This window comes from Micropterus dolomieu, linkage group LG06 (assembly GCF_021292245.1).
Source record: "Micropterus dolomieu isolate WLL.071019.BEF.003 ecotype Adirondacks linkage group LG06, ASM2129224v1, whole genome shotgun sequence".
Classification (NCBI taxonomy): Eukaryota; Metazoa; Chordata; class Actinopteri; order Centrarchiformes; family Centrarchidae; genus Micropterus; species Micropterus dolomieu.
The window spans coordinates 6,460,074-6,479,797 of NC_060155.1; the positions used below are offsets into that span (position 1 = coordinate 6,460,074).

At 40.2% G+C, this 19,724-nt stretch overlaps 1 protein-coding gene across 1 annotated transcript in view; it reads left to right on the forward strand.

Annotated features, from left to right (window-relative positions):
• kirrel1b (kirre like nephrin family adhesion molecule 1b) overlaps positions 1 to 18,964 on the forward strand; it is an 80,378-nt gene extending 61,414 nt beyond the window's left edge. Inside the window, exons 9-15 of the mRNA XM_046052399.1 lie at positions 815 to 941; positions 3,091 to 3,191; positions 7,490 to 7,706; positions 9,630 to 9,737; positions 11,440 to 11,567; positions 12,304 to 12,378; positions 13,618 to 18,964. Of these exons, the coding sequence (XP_045908355.1) occupies positions 815 to 941; positions 3,091 to 3,191; positions 7,490 to 7,706; positions 9,630 to 9,737; positions 11,440 to 11,567; positions 12,304 to 12,378; positions 13,618 to 14,253 (1,392 nt within the window). The 3' untranslated portion in view covers positions 14,254 to 18,964. The remainder of the gene's footprint in view (positions 1 to 814; positions 942 to 3,090; positions 3,192 to 7,489; positions 7,707 to 9,629; positions 9,738 to 11,439; positions 11,568 to 12,303; positions 12,379 to 13,617) is intronic.
• Positions 18,965 to 19,724: the final 760 nt, after the last annotated feature.

Sequence of the window (19,724 nt, forward strand, 5' to 3'; positions counted from 1 at the left end):
TCTGTCCAATTAAATCCAACAAAGCTATATGGCATTTGGTAAAGCCTATACATAAACAGAGTAAAGTAAAGAATGAATATGTATATGTAAGACTCCTGTCTCCACTTTTCTGTTTCAGTTTCAATCATTCTTTCATAGATTTTTAGCCACTTGTTGATCACCAAGTTTATATTTCATATAAATGTGTCTATTTACTGGATTTGTCAATTATCTTACGCTCTTTCAGTTGGCCCAATACTGGTGGTGGAGCCCAGGCCAGTTACGGTAGATGTGGACTCTGACGTCAGTCTGAACTGCAAGTGGTCTGGCAACCCCCCTCTCACCCTCACCTGGACCAAGAAGGGCTCCAACATGGTGAGAACAAACCATCAAACCTGCTCCTGAGCTTTGACTGCAAACCCTAACCTTTCTGTTTACATATTTGTTTCACTAAAATGTCATTTATTTCAATTTAAAGAAGAAGAAAGAGAAAGTCAGAACAAAACAATATTGTGGTAAATCCTCCAGAAAACCCCAATCCCAACCTATATTTATGTCCAAGACCTAGACTTCAAAAATGTTTGCTCAGTTGTTAAGCAGACGATTTGAAGTGAGACTGTGACTTCATATTTTGAATCTTTAATTCATGCCTAACAAGTTAAGAAAAGCTCCTGGAAAAAAACTAATGGAGCCTGCTGAGTAAATCAACATGTTTTATGAATTAAATATAGATCTCCCTCCCTCCCTCCCTCCCTCTTTCTCTCTCTCCCCCTCTCTCTCCTCATCTGTCTGTCTCCACCCAAATCTACTATCCTACTTGTGTGTATGTGTCCAGGTGCTCAGCAACAACAACCAGCTGTATCTGAAGTCAGTGAGCCAGGCCGATGCAGGCCAATATGTCTGCAAGGCCATTGTGCCCCGGATTGGAGTGGGAGAGACTGAGGTTACACTCACTGTCAACGGTCAGTTACTATCCAATTACTCTGCTATTAATAACAGTGCTGATATTAAATTAAAATGTGTAGAACAGATCTTCCTACGCACAGCAAAGCCCTGCTTCTCTGTCAAACTTAGAAGATGAATAGTGAAACCATATGGGCCTTCATGATGTGTTTGTTTAATCTAGAATCATCCTATACATCATGCATGTGTCTGTATCTTTCTGACAGCTGAAGCTTGGGCCTACTATTTCTGCTGACCCGGCCTTATTCATTCGAGCCCAAGCCTGACACAAACCCAACAGCTAATTTTTCAGACCTAGACAGGCCCAAAGCCAATATTTCAATGTCAAAACTCACTGCCAGAGAGACCGGCAATTACTTAATAAATCAAAACTGATTCACCAAGAACACAATGACAAAAAGGCAGTTCACAAATGCTCCTTAAATCTTCACCTACTGACAAAGTGCGCGGTCAAACCAAAAGGTGAGACAGTAACATTCATTGGCACGTCCTAACAAAATATGTGCTCCTGAAAGCTTTATAAGCTTGTCACTACCTTCACCTTGTTAACACAGTTAATTCAAAGGATTCAAAGGAAAGTATTTGCGCCATCCACTTCTTTCTCACAACTGACTGCAAACCATAATGCAATGCTTTGGTGAAGCCTTTAATGGATGATGTAACAACAGTAATATGATCACTTCCTCTCTTTTTGGGTTCTCAAGCTGGCTTTATACATAACTTGACACAAGAGGTTTACCACAGTCCTGTCGCAGATACTTACATCATACATTTTGATTTATAGTTCAGGGTCAGACATAATACACAATCAGGCCATGTTGTGTGAATAACATTCCCCACAGTAATTGTGTTTACTGTCCTTCATGATACATATAAATAAATATATACAGAATATAACTACTTTTATTTCGCCATGATCCATTACTGAATAGGAGACGACTGCTGATCAATTGCTGTGTTATTGTGTGTTATGTGTTATGAAAGTTATTTCACTCATTAAAATGGCCGAGAATATTGAGGAGGTTTCCAGTGGAGATGTGTTTGCTAGATAAGTTACAGAAAAGCAGCAGTCTTTCTTCAGCTTCTTCATGGTATCTCTGCTGCTGCCATAATCCCGTCATTTAGTTACATTTTTGAGGAGGTAGCTGCAGCGTAGCTTAAGGTGTAGCTCCGAAGAATAAATCCACCTTCACGGTTAATTTTGCAAGATGATTTAGGGCGTGAAGTCAAACTCCACTCCAAGGCACCTTTAATATATAATATTAATATTAATAATATTTTAAATCATATTATAAAGGTTGGTGTGACCAGGTCCTATTTTGTTCCAGTCATTTCAGAGTGACTGACTTACCTGCTGACTTAGCTGCCATAGCTGTTGCTAGAAGCAACTTTGTCAAGTCGATCACAGAAGGAGATGTCCTCATTGAAGTTGACAACAGCCTGTATGGTTGTGTCGATTCCATCCACGGTTATCACCTTTTTCTCTGAATGGATTCTAGCTTTGTCATGAAGATGGCGTCTATGTAATCAAAGCTCTGATTGGCTTGATTGACTGGATTGATTTAGAGGTTTGGAACCAGGCAATCACACTGTCAAATATGTGTAAAATCTTCTCACTGATGGTCACTAACACTTCCTCCAACATAATAGGTCTTCCCACTTTCAACCTGCCAGCCCTCATTAATACTTCCACTGCTCATAGAGCAATTACCATAGCACAAAATCCCAGCCACCCTCTGAGCTCATGCTTCACCCTTCTCCCATCTGGATGTAGATACAGACAGCTGTTCTACAAAAAGGCATGCTTTGGAAAAAGTTTTGTACCCTGCACTAGAAGAGCGTTAAACTCACAGACAAGTTAATGATGTCACTCCTGTGTTATGTGTGTATATATGTGTACATTGTATGGTGTATATGTAGTTTGTGTGTAGAATCCATGTTGAAGGTGCTCTTTGTACAGACTGTAAAAACAAATGTCCTCCACTGAGGACAATAAAGAACGCCTGGTTACGGTTTTTATAGTAAGGGTTAATGTAGAAATGACTTGTTGATATGATGCTAGTTAAAATTAATGCTTGTGTACTTCTCAGACCTGTTGTAGTAATCCTCTTGTCCATCTCTCTCTCTCGTCCTGCCTCACTGGCTCAGGCCCCCCCATCATCTCCAGTGATCCAGTCCAGTACGCGGTCAGAGGAGAGAGAGGCGAGATCAAGTGTTACATCGCGAGCACCCCCCCACCTGATAAGATTGTAAGTCCATCCTTGGAAGTTGTAATCTGCTGCAGAGGTGCTTGACCTTTTCAGATAGCATCTGTCTCAAATAGAATCCTGATCACAACAGCTCCTTGTCCACCCTGAAAACAAAAATGGCTTTTACTTCCTCCCTTCAGCTTGTGTTTCTAGCTAAACAATTGGTACAAGGGGCTTTGTTCTCCAACTCTGTCAGGAGTATGTTGAGAACGATCTGTTCCTCCTCTGTGGTGGAAGGTGTGACTCATCAAAAACAGCTGCGGTAGTGTTTGGTTGAAATGAAAGAGGAGACACATAGTGCTGTATGCATGTTCCAGTGCAGAAAGTGTTGGAGGGCTGTGACATCACAGGGATGAAAGCAAAATGCACGTCATATAACGCTAAACACCAGTGGAAAAACACAGAGCTGCAGCACACAGCTCTCCTCTCCCTTCCAAACACTAGCTACCCTCCAGGCAGTCAATGGACATAAAGTTGTTCATGTGATGTAGAGACAGAGCTCAGTTAAAACTTTATGGACTTCTGTTACAGATTAATAACTCACCAGTCTGAAACTCTCGCTCCAGTCCATGTTGCTAAGCTGGTCGGCAACATGTACAGCTGAACCGAAGTCGGCTTCTCATTGACCCGCCCTTCTTTGCTTCTGATTGGCTATTAGTCCTTAACTAGGAACCACGCATGTGCAACTCTCTACAAAGATCATTTAGAGACAAGATGTATCACTCTATAGCTAAAATGAAGCGTTCAACACAGGGTGAAAAGAGGAGCTGCAGCAATGTGCAGTATGATAAAAAATGGTGTTTTTTGAAAATTAAACCATGTAAACCTGTTCTGGTACAACCCCTAAATATTTTGAACCTGAAAATGAGCATAATACCACCTCTTTAAAGTATTTTATAACTGGTTAATAGTCTAGGGTGAGTGCATTAAATGATATTTTTTGAAATATGGAAATAATAAAAATATATGGTAATATTGGAGATCCCATATCCAATTAATCACCAATATATGGTCAACTTATCTGTGATGCAGCAAATCCCATGTTTTTGGAATTTCCTTTGTTTGCAGACCAACAGACAGTACTAAAAACATAGCCTTCTAGCTAACAGCATTGCAACCTTCATTTTAAGACGTACCCAGCCTACCTTTTTAGTTATACTGACATGGCTTTTTTTTCTTCTTTTACAAGCCTGTAAGACACTCAGGTCTTAGTGACTGATTAGTTTTACGGCACATGGTGTACAAATGTTACAACTGACTCAGCTTCAACATTTACAGGCACCCCCTGAGGTACAAGTCCCCCTGGTTGGGAATCACTATTGTAACACATGTCAACTTTCCAAGTCATATTATTCACTTTCTGCCCTGGAGAAAATCACATTTCTGACCTTCAAAGCCAGTCAGCAGTGTTTCGTAACCTTTTTGACTTACGAGCCTTTATAACAAGCTATGTCTACTTGAGACCTCTTGGGTCAGTGGATTGTGACCAATTCTTTTTTCTCATATTGTTTTTTTTTTATTAAATATAAAAGCCAAAATAGGTAAAATTGTCCGGTGACTCACATGAAAGAAATTAAAAATTAGAAGGAGAAAAAAGTAACAGAAATAGTGTAGTGTAGTGTAGCAGAAATATGTTTTTTCTGCTTTACTATCCTGGTAATCCCCTCGTGATGTTTTTGACCCCTTGGTGGATTCCCACCCATTGGCTGTGAACCGCTATTCAAGAGATTTGTGTGAAAGATTTAAATCCTGTATCAGTGAGTAATGATTTTTCTCTCTTAACAATTCATATCAAGTTGCACCTAATGAGGCATTAAAGGTGCTCCTCTGAGCATTTGATCTATCATTGTGAATGCTTAACAAATTTTCCCCTTTGTCTAAAATTTCTACAAAAAGTGCTATAAGAATAAAACCAAAATTTACTATAATCCCTTACAATATCACTTATTATGGTGGCTTTAAGACCAGGTAGTAACATTTAATTACTGTAGTTATGGTCATCCATACAATCTTGATTTTAGTGTCAATTGGCCCCACCAGCCAAAAGCCTTCCAATTCAGTGATCCCTTAAAAGGGGTAACCATCTTTTCTTTATAGCAAAGTGTTCACACAGATTGCTTTACCAGCAAACTGTAATGGAATATCCTCCTGAATGTGCGGTAACTGCATGCTGTTTTTTCACTGTTGCCTTTTCTTAAAGTCGCTGAGTGCAAAACTTGATCCAACTACAGTTTAATATAAAGTGTCTGTGCATTATATACATTACAAAATGAGTGGTATATTATGTGATATAAACCTTAGAAAGGGAAATATCAGAATGGTCACAAATCGCAAAAAGAAGCCAGAAAATGGAAATAAATCCCGTAATGGCATTTGAGTTTGAAGGCTGGAATGAGTGAGAGAGAGTGTCGAGCTGAAACAGATTGAAATGTGAGGGAGAGAGATGGAGGGAGAGTAAAATTCTGTACCTTTCAGTGTCAATTATCCAATTGTGCAGTGCCGACATGACAGAAATCAGAGCTTTTAGGAAGCTTCAGCCCTCTGCTGCACTGGCAGAGAGCTCAGAGCGTATAATGTGATACGACATTATAGTCTCGGCTTAAAACAGAGACACAAGGACTTATAAAATATGGAGTACGATACTGTATGTGTGTGTCTGTGTGTGTAAAAGAGGCAGTGAGAAATTGAGAAATAGAGACAGAAATACAGACAGTGGTGGCGCACAACTACATTATTGTGAGAAAAAGCGATAAAGAAAGAAAGTGAGGGATTTTGAGAGGCCGACTGTGGGGACAGAAAAGCCGCATTATGTAAGCCGACCATTTGAGGCTTTTTTAAATTTCTCCCTCATCCACTTTTGATCACATTCTCTTTTTTCAGTTTTTTTCAAACCAGGTTAAAAGGTACATTAGCCCAACATATGACTCTATGTATATTTGATATCACCATGCTCCATATTTAATACCTCCAAATTTTGGTGTCAGCTGGTTTTAAGTAGAAACACCTGCTTGAGCTTTTATCGCTCATGTACACTTGCTGCAATCTGTATGTGTGTGTGTGTTCTGATTTATTTGTGAGGAATTTATTTCTTTCCCAGCCTGAAAAGTTGCTGCACACATTTTAATTAGGCATATACTGCACCAGGAGAAAAAATAGTACCATACCAAGGTGTGAGAATATAATTTGTTTTGCTTAAAATATATTTCCTGCCCAGACTCGCTTTACTCTCTCTTAACCTTTCTCAACAGCAGCCCATCTGTTTGCTGAATGTTTACTTGTGATTATGTGTTTGTGTGTGTGTGTTCGTGTCTGTATGTGAGTCTATCGTGGTTAATACAACATAAGATAAGATAAAGTGAAATTAGCATTATTGATCCCTGCGGGGGAAATAGGGTGAGTGCAACAGTAAAGAGTGGAGTTAAAAATCTTACAAATTAAACATATTGGATTTTCATCACACTAATACAGAGCTCCCATCGGCTTGAAGGACTTTTACCGCTGTGTTGATTATGAACAGATTTATAGATTTACAAGTGTGTTAGTGTACAGATGTATCAAGTCTTTGATCTTAACTTAATCCTAAATTGACGTACACCTGCTTTACCATTTTAATTCAATCCTTTTTAAGTGGCAGATCACACAGAGTGAGACTGAGAGCGTGTTTTGCCTGCAAAGTGCCTACTAGTGGCCTGTAACCATTGATCACATATATGTGATTTAATGGTAAAATAATGACAAAACTTTCATACCCCTTTAAACACATTTAAAGACGGCTTTACAACACACAAAAGAGATCACAGTATAATAAAAAAAAAACATAACAGCATGTCAAAAAGAATATCAAGGCTATAACTTGTAAAAATCTATCATTAAATGTATAGGTAAAACATAGATAAAAAGAAGAAATTAATAAAAGACAAAAAAATACTACAAATACACTTTGGCTGGAGATTTAAAAGTTGATACCAACTTGGTTAAACTGAGATACTTGGCAGGGCGTTCCGACCACTCTTGATAATCAGGTGAGTTGAGGGAAAATTCCTGGATCCCTGTATGAGGATCTCAGACTACACCGGGGCTCATTAGGGATTAACACACCTAAATACATACAGTGTGGAGCAGCTCTACTTAATATAGGTGGATAGTTCCATCCTCCTTTCTATTATTTAGTCAAGTAACCGAAACAACATGTTTGTCATCCCCGTGACGTTTTACTCAGCAACTGCTTAGGCCAGTACCCGCTGTTGATTTAGGAAGAATCTATAAACTAGCTAAAGCTTCTATAATGTGTGTTTCAGGTCTGGGCGTGGAAGGAGAATGTGTGGGAGAAAGAGAAGGGCACCCTGATGGAGAGGTATACTGTGGAGCAGAGTAAACCTCCGTCCCAGGGCGGGGCCGTCCTCTCCACCCTCACCATAAATAATGTCATGGAGTCAGACTTCCACTCACCCTACAACTGCACCGCCTGGAACTCCTTCGGACCCGGCACCATGATCATCACCCTGGAGGAGAAGGGTATGGAAAAACAAGAAAGGGAGAGATTGTGGGTGTCAGTTGAGTATGACAATCATCGTTAGCTACACAGTTAATGAGTGCATTTTATAGTGTTTATCACCATAAATGCAGGTCAAGATAGATCAAGTCCAGCTGAGCACTTGCTTATGTAGTATCATTAACCATCATCATGCCATCAGTTGTTGCTCCACTTTAAGTAGCAAATTAGTTGACAACTTTAAAGTGTTTATTGCAAATGATATTAGCCACAAAGCCTGTCATAGTGTACCTAAGGGTTTCGTAAATGAAAGGTACCATGTGAAGTTTTTTACCATTAGTGACGCTGTTGAGCAATGTTTTGACAGGTGGGTCCATGGATTGTTTGTATGTTATGTTCTATGAATGGATGTATTATGAGAACTGGACACAGGACTCCGAGATTGATCCCATCCACTCTAATAGAAGTAATAGAAGTTTCTCACCCAGAGCAACTTCTCGTGGTTTGCTTTGTTGTGCATTGTTTTCATGCACATGAAAAAGTCTTTTCTTAGCTCTGAGGAAGATTACACTCATAGATCTACATGGTTTAATAATTCATAATACATAGACTGATAATTGTCTATTTGCCTTTTGGGTTGTGCTTTCAACAGTTTCACAGACTTTTATAATGGCAGTCCATGAGGAAAATGCTGATGTTTGTTGCAGTACCGCTGTAGGCTAGTGGGACACATTTTAAGCAAGGCTGACTCACCACACGGCATTCAGCTCACTTAATACATCTCCATGGTTACACCTGCATATCGATTTGGTGGCAGTAAAGACCCTTAAAAGGTAGCATTGTGTCAGGAGAAGAAGAAGCCCGCCCATGCAAAGAAAAACCTGTTTTTAAAACATTAAAGTCTTTGCAAATATTCTGAAAGGCAGGAAACACAGTTAACCTGTTTGTTAGACCTTGAAGTACACACACGAGCACATGGTCAACACAATACACAGTCTTCTACTGCAATATGACAGCAAAAGGCCAGGAAGAGCAAAACTTCTACTTGAAGCCAGCTCACATGGATGTAAACAATGCAGGTTTCTAAACATATTTTAGAAATTGGCTTTGCTAAAGGAAGGAAATGTATTCATCACTTTTGTTAGGCTTTAAGAATAGACATAATGTATTTAGACTGTAAACAAAAGTGTATCTGCAATGTCCCTGATTAGCTTTTTACTCTGCTGCTGCATGTGCAGACTTGTACATGACAGCAGATTATATGAGATATTCGTTTTTAGCTTAGATAATTGCACATTTCAAAATTGGTTCGATCAGAAACTTAGTCTGAATATTGTGGTCTGTTTTGTATTGACGGTTTATTATAGCAGAGTTTCATAAAGACAGTTTTTCAATGACAGTTGTCTTTATGAAACTCTGATAATGCTGAAAGGTGAATAAACGAAACGAAACTAACTAAAATTAAGATGCCCTTCTCTCTCTTACAAACTGAAGTGCCCTTGAGCCAGATTATCACGCATTGGCCTCAGCAGGAGGACAGACGAGAGATAGTGTTTTAAGTCCGTTCAAGATGGTTCCACGTTTTGTTTTGAGAACTTAGTGTGTCACATTAGATTGAGAAAATTATTTCTTCATGCTCAGTCAGTCTTATCTGGCTCTTATTCTTTCAGCTGTCAGCTTCCGCAGGCTTTAGAAAATCTACCAAAACATCTTTGAGAGAGAGAGAGAGAGAGCGTGGATTTGTCCTCACATGTTCACTAACAGCATTTTTATCCCATGTCGGACTTGCTTATCAACATAACCAGCCCTCAGAGATCCAATATTAAGCTACTGTGGGACACAACAGGATTTATGCTTCAACGACACAACATCCGTGCAGTTTTCTGTAACAATGAGGCAGCAGCTGTCCCTCAACCCCGACCCTTTTCTGCTTGTGTTTGTTTCAGATATTGTTCCAGTGGGAATTATCGCCGGTGGTACGGTGGGCTCCTCCATTCTGCTGCTTATGTTTCTACTGGCTCTCGCCTTCTTCCTGTACCGCCAACGCAAAGGCAGTGAGTGTACACGGTGGTCCTCTAATTTGTGTGTGTGTGTAGGTCCATGCACACTCACATACCGCCTGTGTCTATCATTCTTTATTTTAGCCACTCTCCCTATCTGTCGTTCTGCCTCTCCATATTTGAAGAAAGGAACACACGGAACACGTATAGCATTTTATTCAAATGAGATTAATGAATATTCATATAATATGGCAAACTGCCTTAAAACGCCTACTCTACGTTTCCCTTTTCATTCTACTGACATGGAATTGTATTATAATAAATTGTATTTCTTTGCCACTCGTACACTAGATAGAGTACATATATAACAGAGCAAGAAACAGCAGCATTTAAAGGGGAATAATATTTAAAATTCGGAAATCCTATATGTTATTTCTACAGCCTAGAGCAATCCAATTATCATTTATGAACACAAACCACATTTCCTCGAACCAGAGCAAAGAACATGTGGTGTCTTTAAGTTGTTTAATTTTGAGCTGTGACATAGCAAATAAAGAATTGGGAAAGACAATGAAGGTGACTGGCAGGATCCCCAGAGGGATTTTCCAGGGATAAGAGTATGTATTCTGGTTCAGAGCTGATAACACCACTACAGAGAAGATATCGTTTGGAAGTAGAAACTCAAACAAACTCTCAGATAAATTTGTTCTTTCATTTGTTGTACGATGCAGCTTAAGACTTCAAAGATTAAAATCTTTACTTTAAAGATTTCTGCATTTGGAAGCGAGTTGTTCATGTTGACAAATATTGACTCGGGATAGTGCTAGGGATATATCAATTAAAATGAGTAGTATTATCATTTCAGGGTGCACAAAGCAATGTTTTTCATAGGAATGTGACGGATTTATGGCCCAAACCAATTTTAGCTGTGATAAAGACCACTGTCCAATCCCACCTAACTAACCTAATGTAATGTGATAGCACTCAATTCAAACGTGCCACAATGGAAGTGTTACGGAAATATTTTTTTAATATTTTTTTCTGTTGCATCAAGTATTTCACCAGAGCCGAAACAAAAAATGTAAGAGAAAACTACAGTGAACATTACTGAAACCTTCTCACCACCTTCTGCTCCACGAGAAACTAAGAAGAAGTATTTCATTATGGCATTTGAGACAAAATAGCTTGTACACAAAGACCAACACAAAGAGTGTGGATTTTTAGATGTAATTATAAAATCTCTAATTTTTTCAGGTTCTGTAAGTTTTTGTTTGTAGAAAAATAAGACAATCACACAGTGTCTTTTTCAAATCGCCACTTGGAGTCTCTCAGTCAGTACAGAAGGGGCTTTAAAATACGTCAAATTTCAGTCCAAGTTGAGAGCGTGCATTAAAAAAAAGCATCATCAACAATCCTTCCGACAGAAAGACCTCCTACAAATTGTTTATCTTTATTTTCAACTTTTCTAAGGAGACATTTGTACAAAAGGGACGTGCAGTTTCCTGGTGAATTCTATTCATCGTCACCTCTTTCTGCATTTTGAAGCTGCCAGCCTGCCGAATTGCTAAATGCGCCATTATGAACTTAGAGAAACAAAAGAAACAAAGCAAATTATGTAGACAAGTTAAAAGAAAAACAGCATTGAACAGATTAAAGTGTTGTTGCTTTTTTTCCTTTTTTAAGACAGACTGTGAAATAAATCAATGTATCTTGACATTGACCCAGAATATGACCAGAGGTTGTGTTTTTCTTCCAGGTCGCCGAGGTGTCACCCTCGGTAAACCAGACATCAAGGTGGAGACAGTCAACAAAGAGACCCACAGCCTGGAGGAGGAGGCGGCCGACGTCTCCACGGCAACCCGGATGGTCAAGGCCATGTACTCTGTGAGTAGACACCCATCTGAGTCACTGGGGGGCTGTGGAGAGGAGGTGTATGGGACAATGGCCTTAAATATACAGATACACCGACACAAAGGGCGACATGGCAGGAGAGGCAGGCACATACACATACACGTACACGTACACGCACACGCACGTGCACAAGCGAGGCTGCAAACACACACACTCAACCCAAAATCAAGAAAGCGGCTACTGTACTGTACATACACACACATGAAGAAAAACAAGAGACGAACAGGAAAGCGCATATACACAGATACACTGTAAGATCAGATACACGATCTTGTGAATGCACAAAAACACACACGCACACAAACACACGCAATGCAAATTAATTTGATAGTGCACATGTGCTCTCTAAATTGCACACAGATTTGCACACATGAAAGCCTTTGCACACACAGACACACACATAACAGACATTAACACAGACACACACAAAGACACACACGCACACACATTGTGTTCCTTTTAGAAAAGCGTTCAGCCCTGGAAGTCCTGGAGAATCCAATCGGCGAGGCTCGTTCCAAAAGCTTTTTTCCAACAGCTAAGCGTTTCTCGTCTTCCACTCTCTTGGGATGAAAAACCTGAAACTCTGTTTTCCTTTCCCCTCCCTCTCTTCCTTCTGCTTTCCTTTCTCACCCTCCCTCTTTCCGTGTGTGTGTTTCGTTGTTTGATGGTTTAGTTTCTGCCCTCTGTTTCCCTCTCTCCCTCCACTCAGCCGTTCAAAGACGACATGGACTTGAAGCAGGACATCAGGAGCGAGAGCGACACCAGAGAGGAGTACGAGCTCAAGGTGAGCTGGCCGCCCGCTCATGGAGACATTTTAGCATTTTGACATTGGACTTTTTCTGCAGCATCTTGAACATTATACCCTGCATGGTGCACAGACATATCATATGTCATTATTTTTGTGGTCATATCCATCATGGAGCAGTAATTACCACTTCCTACTTTTTCCTCAGGAGTTAAAAGCCTTATTTTCATAACAATACCGCTTTTTCTCATAATCCGCTAAAGCTGACAAAAATGCAATATGTATTTTAGCCACCTAAAAGAAGGCCCACCGAGAAATATCAATATCAGTTTAAGTGTAGGCTATGTGTTTAATATTTTCAGCGCTTTACCTTGCCACCAAACATCTATTTCCTTTATACAGAGCACAGCCAAATTGTGCTTATGCCTAGGAATACGGATGTTAACTTCTATGGTTGAGAAAATGTATTTCTAAAGGAAATTACTGTATGAAAGAAAGTTAAAGAGCTGAAAATATTCTAAATATGGCGCACGCTTGAAGTGATAATGATTTTTTTCAGTGGGCCTTCTTTTAGGTGGCTAAAATACGTACATTTCTTAGCTTCCGTGCTGGTACATCTCTCTGTCTCTCCAAAGTGAGGACACACTCACCGCCATCTACTGCAGGTAATACACTAACTATGAATAAGTGCCTCCTGCAGCCCGACTTCAAAAATCCAGAACTATCTCTTTAAGCTGGAGCGGAGCTAAAATCTCCAGTGGGGTTTCAGTTTTCACTTTCACAAACTAAAGGAGGCAACCAAACTGCTTCAAACCCAAATAGAACTTTTATTCCAGAATTAGCTGTTGCCCAGGTGAGATTCGTGTCGCCTTGCACTGGAAACCGTGTTGATCCTGGTAAAATGAAGCTGTATCATTATGTCTCGTGTTCATACACATTGTATGCGCTGCATCACACACACACCATTGCATTTTTTGACATAGCATGAACAACAGCACACCACCAACTGCACCCACATCACCAACCATACCAGCCTGCACTGGGACTGACAGTATACAGTACATACAATATGAGAAGTACGTAGTATGATAGGAGACATGTGTTGAGAGACTGTATTACAGTAAATGATATTGTACGCCCAAATGTGAAAGAACTTCCATTTCGTGCATCGTGCTAAGCTAACCAGACCAGATGTTTAGGTATCTTTACTTAGCCCAGTGTTGCCTCTTCTATACAGTTCAAATAATCTGACTGAAAGACTCTCCCGCCTGATCACAGGATCCAACCAATGGCTACTACAACGTCCGAGCCACCACCCATGATGAGGCGCGCCCCCAGTCCCGTGCCATCCACTACCAGGGAGAGTTTCGCCCCCCGAACCCAAACAGTGGACCAGCCGGTGCCACTTCCAGCGGACCCTCAGCTACACCCAGCGGTGCTGTTCCCCCCAGCGCCGTGCCAGGCTCAAGAGCAGGCTGCTACGACCCCCGCCCGCCTTCCAGGATGTCCCATGCAACCTACGCCCAGTTCAATACCTTCTCCAGGGTGCCGCAGAGCCAGCAAGCGCCTCCCAATCCAGCTCTTCAATCACCTGGAGATTACCCCGGAGATTGTGGCCTGCTGGAAAGCACAACCCAGCTGGCCTATGACAACTATGGATACCCCTCCCAGTATCCTAGCTACCGCATGGGCTTTGCCCCGCCCATAGAGGAAGGACCAGCCTATGAGATGTATCCAACAGGACAAGGGACTGGGCCAGGACCAGGTCCCGGGCCAGCGCCAGGACCAGCACTGGGACAACAAAGTCCTGAAACAGGGCTAGGGCAGTATGGCAGCTCCACTCGCTTCTCATACTCGTCTCCACCCTCTGACTATTCCCAAAGACACACACAGCGGATGCAGACTCATGTTTGAGAAACACAAATACACACTCTTTGACTTTATTTTTGCAACAGCAGTACTTCTTACACGTAAAACAAGTCATACATAAATGTAAAAAAAAGACGTAAACAAATCTGTTTTCTTTCTCCATAGCATCCAATGCATGGATTTTGGTTCATTTTCTGAACCAAAAAAAAAAAAACTCCCCAACAACGCACAGCAGTTAGCAGCATCGCATATTAATACAGTTAGCAGCAATACATGCAAAGTGACATTCACACACATTTGCGCAGACCTTCTGTTGTGTGCAGTGTTTATGCTCCAACAAAAGCAAAGCGAGAACCACAATCAAGAGAAAAGAGACAAAAAGAGCGCCAGGAGCTTCAGGAGGAGCAGAGGAACCTTTTTTTCCCCTGTAATCCTCATCCTGCTCACATTTTCCTCCCATCTCTGTAAATAAGTGCAAATGGAGATTTGGGTTATTTTAAAGTTAATTCCTTGTACAAACCTATACAGTGTGATGCAGTACAGTGACCTACAGCAAACCTCCCTGCATTTTCTGACTCTCACATATCGCAAAAAAACCCTCCACACATACACACAAATCTGTAAAGACTTGTTTGTTTCAATGTATTGCAACAATGAGGCAGCTTGGACTATAAATATATCTGGCACTTTTTGATCCCTTTTCCTGACTAAAGCCTGTCCAGTGCCCTTTGCTTACAAGATCTACCTTGATTTAAGTGGGACAGAGCTTTTTAAAGTGGTGCCAATGCTTATGTGCCAACACACAAACTATTATATTAAGGTGTGGCTTCTTTTGTAAAGCGTGGACAATGAGACGCTCTGAACAACGACAAAGGTTTTGTATGTGCTACATTTGAGAGGAAAGGAAAGGAGTGGTAGCAAGTGTCTCTAAATGCTCATTCTCCTCCTCATCTTATTTTTTATCATCATGAACATTTCACTCGAGGTCAATGCTGTATATACAGTATTTGTGAAACAAGGTGTGGCGGGAGTGCTTTTTCATTCAATGAATTTCTGCAATTTGTACAAAAAGATACCTCCCCTACCTTCAAGTGTCAAAAAGTATTTGTTTCTCTCACTTGCACAGTAGAATAGATTTTTTTTCCATATTTATACCGAAACGTATAAAAAAATGGCATTCAGAAACATTTTATAGTATTTTTATAAGGAGTTGTGGACCAAAGGTTCAGCGTTTTGGGTGAAACTCACTTTTTAATGTGTATGTGGCGACGTGATCGTTTTTGGAAATGCTTTGACTTTCTTTAAGAGGCGATGGATGGTGTTTTTTTTAGAGTGGATATTGTAGATTTCAATTAGAAAATTTTAAGAGCTTCTTTCCCAAATTTTAAATATCCAGCAAGGGGAATCAGTTTGGTGGATATCTCTATTTGGTGTGAAACTCTTTCTTTGACTTCCAGTCTTCTGACTGGACTGCCTTTTTGACCGTCGACGACATTCAAAATGATGGATGGAGAACAAGCGGCTGCTCACTTTGAGCTGTGTTGTGAACTTTGTAAGCAATGAGAAAGGTTCCAGTGTAGTCTAACATATCAAAACGAAGGTACAGAGGATTCTATCTAGCTCATATGTACATTTATATGTAAGTATATTGGTTTGTTCACTGCAACAGAAATTTGGTGGTATTTTATGTCAGAGATTTTCCCATTATATTGTGTCAGCTTTGGTACGTATGATTGGCCTTTAACCGCACAGGTTCATAATGATGAGCGTTTAAAACCTCTACGGACACAGCTACTGTACAAGTCCCATGTTTTAAGTAAGACGTTATAAAAAGGAAGCCTTATTTTATCAACAAAAAAAAAAGGTTTTGTTTCCTAAATGATTTTGGAGCTTACCGACAACACCATCTGTGACCCTGTATCAGTTTAAAGACATTTATTTGACAAGAAAGTGTAAAGAAGGGAAAGCTTTGCATGGCTACATTTGACTGCTCCATTTTTTTATTCCCCATATATTAGTATGTTACAAACTCACATCTCTAGAGAAACAAACACAGACAACCGATTGGATGTTGATGACAAATTTGGTTTTGGCCAACCTATGTGAGATATTTCTCCTGCGATTTACCTCATTTACCTACAGGAAATGATTTGACTTCCAGCCACTTATTTATAGTGTTGTTTGTAGTGTGAACACTGCATCGAAAACACTTGTCTAAAGCAGCTAGTCATGCTTAAGTAAGATCAGTGAAAAACAGCTGCTACGGTCTGCCATCATGTTCCCACAGTGACAATCATGTGTTGATTAGACCCCATAGCGGCAGCATCAATCTTTCCTACATACTGAGCTTGAAATTGTAAGGATCATTGAATAATACATGACTTTTGTAAACTTGTGTGGCAACCACCAAGAATTGCTTTTTACATTTTATTTATTTTTACCTTTCCTTAATGCCACATTTACTTTACTGAATAGTCAAAGACGAGTAACAAGAGGGACTTTAAAAAGCAACGATGAGTCCCCCCACCTGTATCTCTACCATACATTTTTGAGTATGAAAAATGATAGCAGATGAGGAGGTGCTTTGCGAAAGTCCAGAGGCCGCAAAGTGAAACCAGAAATCTCAGCACCTCTAGCGGTAATCATTGAGTCTTCATACTTATCAGCCACCCTATCAACCCCTCACAGATACAGTATATTATGGTAATTTTGTGCTAAGGGGCATTAAATGTTTTATTTATTGCCCCTATTTTGAATAAACACTTTCAGACAGGAAACCACAGCCACGCCGTTTCTGATTAGAATATCAGATGGAACCTTGTTGCTCCAAGGTCACTATATAAACCATTTCAGTAGTTATAAAGAGAAGAACGGCAGATGGAGCACCCTTTTAAATTTATATGGTTATCACAGCCTTGGTACCGCATACTATTACCACTTTACAACCTTTTTACAGAGTTGTAGCTGTGCAGTATTTTGCATCGGACTTGAAATGTCATTATGACCTTGTGTAGAATGAGTAAATCTGACACTGAGGAGGTACTGAGGCCAACAAATACACGGCCAGTCCATTCAGGTACTTAGTCATTACCTCTTAACTATTTACAGTCTGTTGACATTGGGGACATATAAATATGTAAAAGACACCAGAGATGCCAAAAATGCAAAACAGATGTTTAGATTTGGTTCAGCAATGAAAAAATAGAGCGGAATCTGTGTTTACTCCACTAGGTGGTTATTTCATGTCTTTCCCCCTTATTTCCATACGTACCTCTCACCGCGGTGCACTGATACGCTTTACTCTCTACTCTCGCCCCTGTGTAAAATTTATAGCCACCTACCTGCTTCCAGATTTAGAGAGTGAACCTGCCTTTTAATGGAAACCCATCACAACATAGCAAACCTTTCTGTCATAGCTTTCTTCCAAATTTTCTTCAAGATGAAAACATATGGAGTAGGTTTAGCAGTCTAGCGTGCATTAATGTGTGTATGTTGTGTTTTTTTTTTAGAGAATATAAAGCTTCATGAGCTCATAACATCATCCTCGGTGTTCATTTACTTAACATTTTCGTCTTTGAAAATCAATTTTCTTGATATTACTTTGTGGTGTTACATCACCTTTGGAAGAAATAACAGTGGTCAAAAGTGTGTTTAAACTTTTATATACAGTGTTTTATTTTATTTTGTATGCATCGGATGGGCGGCTCTTATTAATCAACCCAGCAAATGTGAGGACATGTGTGTCTTTGGCCAAAATGACTGCGCAGCCAGGCCACAAATAGCCAAAACCCTGTTTCAAATAGGCCAACCCAGGCTAGAACCAGGCCAGACCCACAGCAAACTGCTCTGTTCCATGCTGTGCTGTGCTGTGCTGCGCCATCCCTGGCCAAGACTGACTCAAGTGGCTCGGTGTCCATTTTTACTTTGTGGAGTCTTCAGTGAGTGCCAAAAGACTGTGCAAAAAAATGAACTGAGCAGACAAACAAATGCAGCAGCCATTTGTGTTTATCGTGTTTATATGTGTATGTGTACGCTATCTGTTTGTGTCTCCATACATGCACACGTACTGTATGTATCCATCTGTGAACATGCATGTGTGTGTGTGTGTTGGCAGCCTTTAACACCAGTGTGTTTTCATGCCATTATAAATGTGGTGGGACCACTGGACTGTAGAAATTAGGGTTTGACTGTTTTGGGCAAGGATCAGATAGATTAACCAGTAATGTTGTCAGCTGCTGGCATGATGGAGGTTCCTCCTGACCACAGCTACATATAAATAGTCTTTATAACATGAAAGATGATTTAATTTACAGATTGAATTCCTTCATTTAATAGTTCAACAATTATTTTTGTGAAAATGTGATTAATTAAAAGGCAGTATTATTCTAAATTGTTGTTAAAGTTATAATCCTTAAGATGTTTATTATATCAAAACACATTTCTGATACTATTCCACTCACAGGGAAAGACAAAAGCAGGGGCACATACACATTTCACTTGATGTTGTAGTCAACAGTGGGTTATGAGTTCAGCATTACTGTTTCAGATGACTGTAGTCTTCTTCAGTCTTCTTCATTTAAACTATGTAATGTGAAGAATCATCGCTGCCCAGTTTTTTTTTTCAGTGATTCAAATATGCCTAGTGCATGAAAGCTGGAAAATACAAATCCGAGCTTGGTAGGCAGGATTAAAGACTGTAGTTGTGGTTCCATAAACATAGGCCTCATAGCAAGATGTGAATAAACAACTGATTTTGTTTCCGGTTACCGCCTTCGTCTGACGAAACTACGCTGTAACGTAGTTTATTCACTCCAAACCACTTGATGGAAATGCACTAATTAGCATATTCTTTTTTTTGCGACATTTCAGAAGTTCGCTTCAAACTCACATGATAACTAGATGGAAACACGGCTACTGACGTCATCTTCCTGTGCCAGCTTTAGCCAGAAGGCTCGCTACTTTTCGTTTCAGTCTGGTTTTAGGAAGTACCACAGCACTGAGACTGCCCTGCTTAAAGTCACCAATGACCTTTTAATGTCTGCTGATGAAGGCATGTGCTCAGTCCTGGTACTCCTGGACCTTAGCGCTGCTTTTGACACCATTGATCACAACATCATGTTAGACAGACTGAGGCACTGGGTGGGGATCTCTGGTACTGCTCTAGAATGGTTTTCATCCTACCTGTCAAATAGGAAGTTTTGCGTGTCTGTAAACAACTATGTCTCCTCGTTCTGTCCAGTTAAATATGGTGTGCCTCAGGGGTCGGTCTTAGGACCCATTTTGTTTTCCTTGTATCTGCTTCCCCTTGGACATATTATCCATAAACATGGCATTTCTTTTCATATTTATGCTGATGACACACAAATATACTTGCCCGTCAGATCCACAGACCCTGGAATGCTGAGTTCACTTAACAACTGCCTTTGTGAAGTTAAGAAATGGATGTCAAATAATTTCCTCCAGCTGAACTCAGACAAAACAGAAATCCTGGTCATCGGGTCTCAGCAGATGGCAAA